Source organism: Cariama cristata, unplaced genomic scaffold (assembly GCF_000690535.1).
Source record: "Cariama cristata isolate BGI_N322 unplaced genomic scaffold, ASM69053v1 scaffold29912, whole genome shotgun sequence".
Classification (NCBI taxonomy): Eukaryota; Metazoa; Chordata; class Aves; order Cariamiformes; family Cariamidae; genus Cariama; species Cariama cristata.
Genome location: NW_009602570.1, coordinates 1 through 14,080, shown reverse-complemented (window position 1 = coordinate 14,080; position 14,080 = coordinate 1). Strand labels below are relative to the sequence as shown.

Below are 14,080 nucleotides of genomic sequence, written 5' to 3'. Positions count from 1 at the left end.
CCGAAAGCCACTCTGCCAATTCCTTGCTGTGCTTTATAAAAACACTCCTGGGAGAACTGAAGTAAAGAGATGCTGGTAGTGCGTACCATTAATGTGACTCATACAGTGCTACCAAACTGCTAACAAATAGAAAGCTTAATATGCAAAAACCAACAAACTGCCCTCAGTGGTGACAATACAGTGAAGCCCTTGGGAATAATTAATATATGATGTGAAACAACTTTTTTTTCCTAGTACGCTGTATTTTATACTGATGCATCAGCAGCAGTCCATGTTCCATTCACTGCCAGTGCACAGCTTCTCCATAAGCAGCCTGATTTGTACTGAAGCAGAGAGATTTCTGGGCAATGAAACAACTGAAACTACAACTGCTCTTTGTTTAGCAAACTCAGTCTATTTTGAAACTTGAAACACTGTTTATTTGAAGAACTGAAACAAATTGAACCTTTGTGAACTTTATTCTGCTTATCTAAAAAAAAAAAAAAAGTGCAAGCTTTATTTGTTGTCTCGTAGCAATATTTTTTTTCTGGATTCTTTTGTGGGCTGTGGCCAGCTATATGCTGAGTTTCCAAGGTTGAAAACTCCATTGAAATTATGAAATATTTTGCTTGTTCCCAAGAAATTATTGCAGCAAAGCTAGCCTGTCATTCAGATCATTTGCTTAGGTACTTCATCGACTGCATCATTTACTTTTTCCCCTGAAATTGTTCTCCTACATTTTCAACATCCAAGAGGCTCCTGCACATCTCTCTAATTTCCATTGGAGGCTTCACCTCAGTCTGTGAGATCCAACAACCCAGTGTCTTCCCAGTAACGGTTCTGCTAAACTGGCTTTTGAAAAGACATTTACTGAGTCTTCTGTAATACAGTGGAGGTGCTCAGTTGCTCTGTTTGTCTACTGTCACTTCTGTTGGGCTGAAATTTAGATGAAGTGAAACACAGAAAGGGTGGTTAACAGTGCCAAAGCCATGGAGGAAGCTTTGGGAACTGTGGGCTAAGGTCCTCAAGTTCAAACTAGTGCTGTTTAATCTGCAGTGTCCAACCAACTCCTCTGAGACCTCTTGTGGTGGTAAAGATTCTGCTTTTCATTTCTGAACTGTTTTTTTAAGTTGTTTTTATGTTTTTTTTTTTTCTGTGGGCCATAAATTCCAACCCAATGAAAGGGTGCAGAAACTTATTTTCTAGCATAGGGAACATCTTTAAAGTTGGATATCCATTTAGGGAGAGGAAGGAAAAGTGTCTGTGCACATCCATCAACATCAGGAGCTGCTCAGGCAGGTGTGAAGTTGCCCGTATACCATCAAAGCTTTGTTCTCAGCTGAATGAAAAAACCTCCCTGCAGTGGGATATGTCCTGAAACAAGATCTGAGGTCTGCTTCGTTCCACCTCAGTGTGTGATGGTGACTCCTGTCCTCACTGCAAGCCAGGGGCCTGGGTCTGACGGAAGCTACAACTGCACCAAGCGCTCTGACAGCTGCTTCTGTGGTGGGTGGGATTTTGGCCAAGTGTTGCCCGGGAGTGAGTTGGACATAATAGCTGTCACGTTTCATGGTTTGCTGGAAACCCTCTGCAGGGGACTATGTTCTCTTTTGAACAGCTCTGTGGGTGCTGTTCCTCTGAAAGACTAGTGTGTGACTTTCCTTGGCTGGGGTAAATGTGAGCTGAAGCCAGGGAGTGTGCAAAGAAGTGAATTTTGTTCCATTCTGGGGCGAGGAGACATGACCACAGGTATATCTGACTCCCATGACTGTAGCTTTATATTGTGTACTTTTTGTGACTGCCTTTTGTGTGACAGCACATTTCCAGGCAAAGGAGTCAGCCCTGGGAGTATTGCAGCAGCTGGAGTTGACCTTTAGCTGAACAGGCACAGGAACGCACAACTGCATGATGATGTTTTTATAGTAAGTCTTTCACTGTATAGGTAAGTACCTAACCAACACCCGGTAACGCTTTCTGCTTAGAACAAAGGTTTTGACATTAAAGAGCTATTTGCACGGTCTGAGATTTATTGCAGAAGAGAAGACTGTTTTTATAAAGCACAGCAAGGAAAAGGCAGAACTGTTTTAGTGGAGAAATGCCAGAGTTGTGAAGGGGCTTTTTTGGACCAGGCCAAGTGGAAAAGATGTGCTTGTGTCAAATTCCTGTAGCAGTGGATGGCATCACCTGCAGACAGTTGAAGGAGCCAGAGATGTTGCCAGTGACTTGTTTATTCCTGTTCTGTTGTTTGGCTCCATGAGCTAGTCATTGGTGGTTTTGCAACTTGCCTGGGACTGTTTAATTTTGTGTTATTTTTATCTCCCTGCAATGAAGGTTTTGAATCAATCTGTCTTTTATGATCAAGCCTGACACTGAATGTTGAAATGGTTAAAGATGATCTTCCTCGCTATCAGCTGTCCTGGTTATGTCCAATGCAGTGAACAGCAGCAATGCCCCAAAGGCAGACGTGTTTATATGGTTTTGCTTGTTGGCTATTTTGCTAGCTGTTGTGGGTGAAACACAGATCTTGACTGGACAACTTCCCTGCTAGTCTTCAAGCAAGCAGAAGCGCTGTTTTCTTTTAAACATGCTTGCTCATGTGTTCATGTTCAGTACCTTTGGAGCTTGAAACCTGCTCCCAAGATGTTCTTGGAGCTTTTAAGCGGACATGTTGTTGGCCTCTGTAAGTGTGGAAGGGGTTAATCTCTCTGAAGGTCAGAGAGACATGTTTCAATGGCAAAAACTTCCCTACTGTGCTCAGCTTAAGGGAAACTGTACCACCCTGAACATGTTGGTGACTGCTGTGTAACTTGGTCCTATCTGGGGGCTTGAACCAAGATTGCAGGAGAGAGCTCTTGCCTTCCTTCTTGAGTCCTGCTTTGTTTTGACCATAGCTACCTTTTTTTTTTTTATTGCTGATGAAAGGAAAGATGGCTGTGGGTTGCCATTAGCCCTAAGATTAGTATAAATATTTAATGGCTCTTGGCTAGGAATCTCAGAAAGCATTTGTAGGTTATATTTTTAAAAGTTCATAACACTTGCAGTTGGGACTAGATTTTTGGGTGGTGTTGGGAAGGCAGAAAAAGTGGTTGGGTTTTGTTCATGTTCTGTGGGGTTTTTTTGTTGTTTTTTTTTTTTGTTTGTTTGTTTGTTTTTTTTTAACAAATTGCATGGCATTATCCTCTGTTTGTGAAAAACAGCAATTGAGTCCAAATGGAGGACATTGTTTGCCTAATTGTCCTGATCTGGGACTATCTGTTCTTGCAGGAATCAGTAGGTATAGAAAGCTGACATTTTGATGTGTTTGTAGCTTCTTCTTTAATGTTGACTGAGGAAGCGTTGGTGACCTTAATTGACACTTAATTGTTGTGCTTCTCTCTTTGAGAGCTGTACAAAATCATCAAACAATAGAAAGATATTGTCTGCTGCTCCTGAGAGCTTTTGTTTGTTTCAGGAACAGATCAAACGTGTTACAAGATCTGACAGTTTTAATGCAATTGAACTATTTATCTTTGCTGCAGTAAAAGGATGTTTCCGAAAACAGGCTCTAGTACACAATATTTGTGCCGAAATAGAGTTTCCCTATTATATACTTAAAATGGAAAATGTTTTAATGATCTTAACTCTGTCTTTACAAGCTATATAGATTTTTTTATTCTTTAATAAGGAAACATCTTGTAAAATCTTCATCAATGTTTCCAAAGTGTTTTGCTACAGTTCCCAACTTTCTATGATGTTCTTTTAAAATTTTTGTTCCTTCAAATTCTTTGTCTTTAATTATAAAATGTAATTTTGCTATGAAATATGACCATGATGTGCTCTAGTCTATAGAAAAGCAGAAGCCTTGCAGTTCTAGCAGAACTGTACTTCCTTATGGCTTTCTTGGTTCATTTCTGCAAAAAGTGAACTATATCAAACGTACCAGGGCTCTCGAGCAAAGAGGCACAGGATCTGTGGGAACTTTTGTATGTTCAACTTAATAGAGCATACAAAGCAATTCCAAGATAGATCTTTCCAGGTAGAAAAGAGAAAAGTCAGTCTTCTGTTTCCACGTGCTGTGTCTTTCCTGTCTCAACAGATATAAGTGGAAACATATAAGGCATATAAGGGAGTTTATTCTTGATTTGCATTTGGGATTTTTCTGGAATGAATTTACTGTTAACTCTTTATTCTTATATAAATAGTTTACCCAAACTTTGAAGAAGTAAATTGAGCATTATTGTAATAAAATGCCTCTGTTCACTTCCCCAGAACTAGCCTGGTTTTTACCCAGATAAAACTTGTCTTGTATGTAATCTTTCTTAGAGCCAAAAGATGCAAAAATTCTGCAATTGTCAAACAACCCAGTGAAAAATGGTAAAGCTCACATTACAGAGATGGAACAAAAAATCACTTTGTCCTAGTCAAGAATACCCAGAGGCTTCTCTGTGCACTGAGTTTTGTTATCCGATGCTCGTATTACAGATGACTTCCCCACATTGAGACCGATACGTGCTCCAAAAGGGTATTCTTGGGTTTCAGGTGTCCAGGTAATGAGCAGAGTTTGAACAGGCAGGCAAACCAAACTGAAGGATAATAATACATGAGTACTGGCAAGCTGCCTAGATTGGCGTTGGTAAACATGATTCTGCAAGAGCTGCGGAGCGTGAAATGGGAACTGTGCTGTATTTAAACGATCAAGAGGATTAGCCTGCGTTCCTTGACTACTGACAGGTACCTTGCACATAGGCATAAGCAAGTCCTTTGTAAAAACTCTGAAGAAACCAGGAAGATGATTCTCATCAGGTGATTTATGTAGAGGAGAGAAGGGGGCAGGGGGATTCTGCAGTCTTTTTTGAGCTGTAAGGGGACAGGTACTGAGGAGCTTTAACGAGCATGGCATTTTGGTGATTTTTGCATCAGGCCTATGAGACATAGCTTGCACAAATTGTTAAGACTGCTTTTTGCGCAAATCTAAGGGGTGCAGCTTTTATGTATTTCCATCAAACTTGGGGGAATATCTGAGGCGCAACTGCAACAGTTATTTAGTTATGGAAAGTAAATCAACAAAGTTTTTAATAAGAAATTGATAGACACTTTTAGGATGCTGCCTGGACCTTTTCCCACATTGCTTATCAATGTTGCTAATGATCTAATTCTTGCTTTTTTCAGATTCTATTTCAAAGTCAGGAGGGAATGATATCTAATATTCATGTTGTTAGCATGTGTGTAGTCTGGCACTATTGATCTGCAACAATCATTTTAAATAGACTAGCATTTGAACACAATTTGTGTGGGTTTGTTTTTTTTTTTCTTCAATATCAAGCTGGCTTTTGCCTAATGCTTTGTTTTAAATATTATTCTGAAAGGGCGTTCCCTGAATGGACAGATGGGGTTTGAGGCTGCAAGACAGATGCAGACAATGATAACAAGATAATAATAATAAAGATAATGAATACATTTTGATTACAGTTGGTGTTTTATTCCTTAGCAGTTTGGTGCTCTGCAGGAACAAATGGTAAAACTGGCAGCTGCATATTGTGCCTACAGCAGAGACTTTAGACACCAAACTATTCACAAGAGTTATTACTGAATGCTGATGGTCTTTTCCCATACAAAAAGAAAGCTTGCAATGGTTTCTGCACCTGCAAGGAGTATCCTAGCAACATCACTGAGGAAACTGTATGCCAGGACTTTTTTCTAAGTGCTTTTTGTTGAACATCGCAGCAGTTGTAAAACAAAGGTCAAGAGCAATTTAAGCTCTTCAGAGTGCTGTTGCTTAATTCATTTACTCAGAGACATGCTTGTGTTGTAGTTTTCTGCCTAAAGGATAAATATCGGATTACAGAGTCATCCAACAGACTATCCAATTGCAGTTTAGTTAAACGTGAATATCACTTAATGTAAAATGTCACTTCTTACTTGCGGGAAAATGACTGTTAGCATTTAACACCAGCTTTTGCCTTGTGAAGTAACCAGGAGTCCCTGCTGCCTCTGCCCTGCCTGCTCTGGCAGCCGAGGATACCCAGGGGCTTTCTATGCAACACAGAACAGGGAAGCACAGAACACCACCAGGCACGGGGAACAGACCATCGGTCTAATTAAAAAAAAAGAAGATTGGTTTTTTTGGTTGAGAAGGTGTTTGCGGTCATTGTCTTACTGTAGGCACAGACCTCAGGTGAGTCCCTGCTTCGTGCTTTGTCATCAGCTTTCAGAGAAAATACTTATTTCAGGCTTTCCTACATCATTCACGGTTACTGGGTCAGAAGTACTTGCTGGGTATGCTCTTACTGGCCTTGCCATCTTGCGAAGGGGGGAGGGCAGTGTTTCTCTTTGTGTTTTATGGATGGGAAAGTTGAGGCGAAGGACTAAGACCATTTTCAGCCCCCTGGCTGGGGCTGCAGAGTTACTGGGGGAGCTGGGCCACGCACTCAGCCCCTCTGAGCTTCTGCTTTTGTCATGCAGAACAGGGACAAGTTACTGTCTCTCACCAGGAGAGATGGTGATGTAGCCTAAAAAATGCAAGTAGCTGTAACAAGAGTTTTAGCCCTCTGCCCAGTCTAATAGATGATCTCTAGTTCTCGTGCCTGGTCTAAAAATGGAATTTTTACCATTTCTATTCAAATTTGTGTGCTAGACAAGGGACAAAGCCTGTTGCTGGTCTTTTTTCCCCTGCATTCTGACTCGATGAAAAGATTTTGTACTTAGATTATTGAATGTTGACGTTTTTCATTAGCTACTTAGAGAAATACGGGTTCTGCATGGTTTCATATGTAAACAGTCATCTAAAAAGTCAGCAGTTATCAGGCATAATTCTGTTTCTCAGCTCCTTGTTTATTAAGCTAAATGATGGTTTAAGCTGGAATTTAATACGAAACTAATGTGCTTAAGGTAACCTTCTGTTTCCTTCATTACAAAGGCACTTGAAAAGTGCTAGAGGCATTTCCCTTCTCTGAGAAACACTTCTGAGTAATTTGCCAAAGAAAATTAGCTGAGGATAAGGTGCTTGTTCTGAGGCAACACAAGAAATTTTCAGTGAAAATCTGTCGCAGCTAATAGAAAAAATGAAACACTATTACATTCAAACAATCTTTTTTTTCCCCCCTCCTTCTGAACTTCAGGTGATGACCCCTGTTCTCATGAATCCCCTCTCGCAGTCACACTCCATTCCTCTGGCAGAAAGAATATGCCATACTATATCAGACATGAATGCAGATCATGTGATGGTCACACAGGAAACTTTAGTGGAGCAGTTAGTGAAAAATTATCCAGGTAATGTGTTCCTTTCTCCCTCCTTTTAAAAGTGACTGTATCATCAAGCTTGACTTTCTGATATCAGGCAAGTGATCACTGAATGTTTACAAGCAAAGCTGGCAATATGAAAGAATACAAATTAAGAGGCAACTGGTAGAATACATGAATGCGCATACTATCCTCATCCTCTGTCCTCCTAGAGCGTCACTAACATTGTTTTGAATGTAATCCTTCTTACAGATTTTAATAAATCTTCTTTGAGAATAAGAGGGAACTGAGTGCAGTGGCACGTTGAGAGTATGCCCTTTCTAGAGGGTGGGAAAACATAGATGAGGTATTTAGGCACCAGATATGGAACAGCATAAAATAGACTCTGTCAGATCACAAAGACTTTGAGTCCTCCTTTAAGAGACAGGAACACAGCTGACTTTGATGGCAAAGGAACTGGGTAGGAGTCTACACCTGGTGTTTGCTATCAAAAAATACAACCGGCCTCAAATTCAGGTTTGTTGGTCAAATTCCAACCCCTTCCTTCCTCAAAGCAAATTACTTACACTAAATGAGCTTTAATCGTTCTCCTCTGATGTGGTAGCAGCCACTTCCCTTAAATGCTGCGTTTTCTTTTCAATCTGAAAAATGTTCAGTTTCCCTTAGATCTGCAATACTGACCTGTGTGTGCTTGTGAAACTTTGCAAAGGCTCGTTACGGCCCTCTGCAGGAGATTGCTTTGTTTGACACTGAGCTGCTGCTTTCGAGTCTTCTTAACCTTATAGCGCTGCAAACGTTACAGGTTGATCTGGTAGGCATTTTCACCAGTGGGAAAAATTTTATTGCAATCCCATAAACTGGCTCAGAACCCTGCCAGGAATGTGATGTAGTCCATATGTGCACTAAGACAATTACAAGGTAGCATTTTTAGGTCAGTCAGAAGTAGCACTCTCAAAGTTTGTAGGGAGAGAATGTATTTCTTGCTATGTTTTCACCTTGCTGGAAGTTTTCTGTGGGCAGGTCAGCCGAAGCCTGGGGCAGTAGATCAGATGTCACTAGGCTAATGACTCTGGGACTGTGACACCTGAGGGAAAACCAGAAGCTGAGACCAGTCTCAGCGATGTAAACTTCAGTAGCAATTGTCATCAGACAAAATGACAAGCTTCAGAGGGAGTGATAAAAGCCACTGTTAAATAACCTGCCAAGAGGGAAATGCTTTGAACAACACATTGTTTGGTTTGTACCTGGCAGAAGGTGTCTCTCAGGAATATCATATCCTGACAGACACAAAGGGAACATCCTTGCTTATTCAAAGGAGAACATCCTAAGCTCCATCACAGCAGTGCTGCAGTAACAACCAGAAACGCAGCTAGCCTTTACCTTCTTCCTCAGGGGTGACCCTGCCTCACCAGTCAGGAACGGCCGTGGCAGAGGCGAAGAGTTGAAAGTTTTACTCATCTGTAAGACATCGGCAGGGTTGCACCTACCAGAGCCCTCGGCTGGATGATGTTTCTGTGGTGCCCCCATCTGGCTGGCCCAGAACAGCGCGCTCTGCTTCTCCAGAAGTTGCAGACTCAGGGCTGCAACCTGTGCTGGCCCCAAGACTTGGGGCAGCCCTCGCTGCCCTCCACGTGTGGACACTGCTGCAGAGTGGGGCTGTCCCTGTTCTGCAGGGAGCCCAGGGCTGTGGGTGGTGACAGCTAAGTGCAACAACAATTCCTGGCTCTGGAAGCCCAGCAGAGTAGTGATGTATTAAAAAAAACCAAAACAAACAAACAAACAAAACCCCCTGCCTTTTGTCTGGTGGTACTGGACACTTTCATGTTGAATTTGGGTATGCCCTACTCAAACGTCAGTTGCAACCTTCTTTTGGAATCCTGTGAACTAAATACATTGCGTATTTCATGTTCAGTTGCATCCGGATCTGTTGCATGTATGTTATTTTTTGGCCAGCTCCCATTTTATTGGAAAACTTTTTTTCTGATTTGAAATATCTGTATCTTTGTTGTAGGCATTGCAGTTCCCTCCCACGATATCTTATATAATATCCTTGGCACTCTAATTAAAGAAAGGAAAATCTATCATATGGGAGAAGGATACTTCATTGTGACTCCCAACACATACTTTATCACAAATGATGCCACAGAAGACAATAGAAGGGTCCCGTGGGAGGATAGTTGTTGCTGTTCATCGCCTTCCATCACTTACCTGGTAAACATTGAGCGCTGTGCAGACCTAGTGAAATACAACATTCCTACAGTATCCCGTTACAGATCCTGCCATTGTTTCCCTGACCAGAATATGCTCTGTGAACAAAGACATCGGCAGCTAATGAACCATGAACCTAATGGTGGAGCTAAGAAAGGCTGCAGTGAATCGAAGCTTTCAATTAAAACTCAAGGGATCCCTACATCTGATGAAAACCATTCCTGGGACACCGTCAAATCCCTGACATCTGTGAAAGAGAAACTGAAAAGTAAAAGGTTTGGCCTTGGCCTTTTCTGGAGAAGTGCTTCTAAAGAAAAATGTAAGAAGGAATACTCTACTTTTTCAGCCCAGTTTCCTCCCAAGGAGTGGCCAGTCAGGGATGAAGATGACTTAGATAATATTCCACGTGATATTGAACATGAAATCATCAAGCGTATTAACCCTACTCTTACAGTTGATAATTTGATTAAACACACAATATTAATGCAGAAGTTTGAGGAGCAGAAAAAATGTATCAGTAAGGGTACATCGGCTGAAGTGTCAATAGTCAGGCAAAACTATCTTTCAAAGGATTGTATTCAAAAGACACAAAGCAAAACAGCAAAACACACCAGCAAAACCAAATCAAAGAAGGAGAAGCAGATTAGCAGAAGCAACAGGAAATCTCCAATATGTGAGCTAACATCCCAAAGTGAGAAACTGGAAGATAACCTTTCACTGCCTATCAGAAAACAACCACCATCTGATGTAGCAGAGGAATCCTATGTCATATATAAAAAACAAATTAAGAACCCTTTTCAGGGTCTGTCATGGAGACGCAACTTTAATGCAAAAGGGTACAAAGGTACTATTAGCAGTCAGCTCAAGTCCAGGACTCGAAAGCAAGAGAGGGCTTTACAAAGGCCACGGTCCTTGGACTCCTCAAAAACCTTTGATGATGGAACTGAACAGCTGGCTACTGAAATACAGGCTGACGAAGCTAAGCAAAACAAACTATTCCATGCTAATAGGTCTTCCCTCCAACTAAAGAAAGACAGTTTAAGTGAAAACTTTAGTTATCTGCAAAGCAGTACTCTGCAAACAGATAATAAAAGTAAATACTTTATGGAGAGTAATATTTCTGAAGAAAACATCTACAGAAGAATAGTCAAAAAAAATCCTGGGGATATTAAAAAATCCCCTCACTCCTACACTGAAGATAATGGTGTGTGCAAAGATGATGCAAAATTTTCATCACATCTGAAAGATGAGTATTGCAGGTGCAAAGCTGACACTGCATGTGAGTTATTAGATCAAACAGCAAATGAATTTCAAAATGTCCGTCTTTCAAATTATACAGCCAATGTTAACCTGGTAAAAAAAATTGGTGTGAAATACAGACAAAAGACTGATAAAAAGAGTGAACTTCTATTTAAATATGACTCTGCCAGCCATCCCGGATCACTGAAGCTGGAAAGTGAAGGATTTACTGATAACTGCCATCTTCTGTACCAAAAAGCACATGATGGTGACATCTGTAACTCCTTATGTCTGGATGACAATTTTGAAGGCAATGAACCGTGGCCTCCTGGCCATGCTTTTTCAGATAAGAGAGACTGGAGTAAAGCTGTGCAAAAGCTGGGGACAGCTATGTCCCTAAAAAACTGTAAGGTTAATACTTATCCCGCCCAGTACAATACAACTGTGAATAAATGTGACTCTGGAGAGCATGGATACAAGGAAAATGCTAGTTTTGCAGAATCAATAGATGGCTCAAAAGAGCATCCAAAACCAGATTTCACAGAAGAAAGTAATCTGTGCAGTCAGGTTCTTCCGATAGGTCACAGAAAGGAAGAAGAACCTGGCCTTACTGAATGTGCGAAGACTTCAGCTGTAGCAGATTTCTGCCACGCTAATGAGGCTGACTCAGATGCTAACACTTTGCAGAACTTCACCTATGAGATGGGTGAAGTAGTGGCATGTTGTGCTTTGGGCTCACAGGCTGAAGAAATGAGAAACCCTCTGGGTAAAAAAGATCTGTTTTTTAAGAATGCACATACTGTGATATCAGGACAGAAACACTTGGAAGGGACAGAAAACCACAGCATTACAGGAGACAGTGGAATTGACTCCCCAAGGTAAGAAAACACATGTAACTATGTTAGATGTTTTATCTTCAAATTAACAATGAGATTTAGGCAGACATGTTGCTGTAAATCATAACCCCTCCCCCCCAACAACAGAATTCTTACTATCTTTAAAAACTTCAGTGTTATGTCCTGGAAATACTCAAACTGTATAGTTCTACCATGTCTTTTTACATGAACATTCCCCCTAAATCAGCTACACAAATACTGCTGTTTATATTTTGCATTTGTTTTCATGATGCAAGAAAATAGTATGAGCTGTGCCTTGCAGATGAAGATGGCCAAGTACACAAATGTTAAGAAACATGGTGACTGATAAACTCAGTGTTAAACATGATGACTGATAAACTCCTGTCACCGTTTACCCAGTTGTAGACAAAGAATAAAAAGTGCTTATAGAGGTGTTCAGTCAAAATTAAAGTACAAAATATCATCTGACTTGTTCACAATAGACAGGAGAACACGTACATCACTTGAGCTAGAAGCTTCTGCTTCCTTTCATAGGGTATATTTTGCCTGTAACTGTACTTGAAAAGTCCCTTAGTGGAAAACAAATTGGTATGAAACAATTTTTTACACAGTTGCATGTGAAGAAGACCTACAAAACTGTTAACTAAATTGTCAAGAACATATGTTTAAAAATGGAAAAATCATATCAATTTTTTTAATAGCATCACATATTCTTAAGATCTTAAATGACTGGTATTTAACTGTAATTAAACCGTTCGAGTTCTCATTATATATGTACTGTCACCTTGAGAAGCTAGTATATGAAGGAACAAATCACATACTACAGTTTTTAAGGAAATTCTGCTGATTTTTTTTTTTTTTCCCCTTAAGCAGCTTTTGGCTGTGCATCCTTTCAAGCACACTTCTAGTGTATTACTTGGACACGAACACTTGAAATCTGTTGGATGCTCTTTAGAAAAATGTATTTCAAAGGGTCGTTTTGATTGTTTATATTGATGCCATGTGTGGTATCAGAAGCTAAGCCAACTCTTTATTTTTAGAATGCAAAGTCTGATGTCTAATAATTCTGTTATTTTAGATGGACTGGAAAGAAGATGAAGCTTCCTGCCAAATTCTGAAAGCATAAATACTAATGCAAAGAAGAGGACAAAGTAGAAGGACAATCACAACAAAATTCCTTGCTTCAGTTAACTCTGGTCATGAATATTTGATTATATTTCTAATAAGCCTTGTAAACTTTCCCTTTGCAACAGTGTAACCATACTGTAAATGTGACCAGTCACATCTGTGAGGCTGTCTCTAGATGAAAGCTGTTAGTTAAAACTTTTGACCACAGTATTTGGAGAGCTGATGCATATTTCTGTTGCTCTCGTCTTTAATTAGTTTTTGTGTCCCTGTGATAATAAAAATGAGAACAGATATACTTCATTCACATCACACCATTAACCTGGAAAAGGTATGTGTTGCTCTAATAGGAACTGTATCAGTTGGACAGGACTGTTTTACAGCGTAATTCTTTAAAGTGTTTCCTACTTATGCCACAGAAGTAACAGCATGCCTCAGCTCCCCTGTCAGAAAACAAAGCAAATGAACTAGATTGGCACACACCTTGTTGCTATAAAAATTCCTTGAATCCCAAGGTTCTCTCACTGCATTCTGAAGAAATCTCGGTTGTCCTCCTGAATCTACTTGATGTGTTTATATCTGGCAAGCAGGATTTACTCTTTGCAGATGAAAATGTGTTGGCGCAGGAGACAACAGGTAAGGTCAGTGGCATTGTTTTGAGAGAAACCCTGCTGCGGCCCAGTATGCTCCTGACCACCCCTTTTCTCCTCTTGAGGAATCAACATCCTGGCAGCCATCGGTATCACTTCACAGCTTTTAGTTCAGAAGACTAATTTTGACTTCTTAATCCTGATTTCTTCCTGTAGCTACAACCAGACTGCACTCATTTCATGATGCTAATCAGCACTAGAGGCTTGTGGTCCTTTTAAATTTTAGAGGCACTTGTTTATACTGTTACTGACTAATGTCAGGCTCTTTCACTATTGAAAACTTGTCTCCAGTAGTTATGGGGACAGAAAAGCTGTAGTTATCAGTTTTTCAAGCTACTGGATTTCTTTTAGGGAAGGCGTCTCTGGCTGTGAAGAAGTGGAAGAAACCGCGTTTGTGCTGGCTGGGGCTGAGCAGAGCCCCGCCGCGCTCTCTCCCGGCCCCACGGCCGGTTTCAGTCAGGCCGGTACCGGCATTTCCCCCTTCAGGAAGCTCTCTGCCCTCAGCGCGTCGCGCTGCCACCGCCTGCCAGCAGCTTTTCCGCTTTCTTAAAAAAAAAACTCCTCCCAGGGGCTTGCACACGCAGCGGGAATACGGCATTAACGTAAGCCCTGCTGGAAGGGCGCGAGCCGCCCTTTCCCCCGCCGGTCCGCCCTCATCATGGCGGGCGCCTCACGGAGAAGGCGCTGGGCTCGCCACGAGCTCCACGGCCTCGCGAGCGCGGGGCACGCTGGGTCTTGGGGTCCGGGGAGGGGCTGGAGCCCCGCGTCACGTTGGGCCTCGTAGTCTAGTGGCGGGAACGGCAG

General features: G+C 41.3%; 1 protein-coding gene across 1 annotated transcript; it reads left to right on the top strand.

Moving 5' to 3' along the window:
- Positions 1-7,079: 7,079 nt before the first annotated feature.
- Positions 7,080-12,619, top strand: STOX1 (storkhead box 1). The gene is made up of 3 exons (XM_009694833.1): positions 7,080-7,227; positions 9,209-11,522; positions 12,580-12,619. The coding sequence occupies exons 1-3, from the start codon at positions 7,080-7,082 to the stop codon at positions 12,617-12,619; spliced, it is 2,502 nt and encodes an 833-aa protein (XP_009693135.1).
- The last annotated feature ends 1,461 nt before the right edge of the window (positions 12,620-14,080 follow it).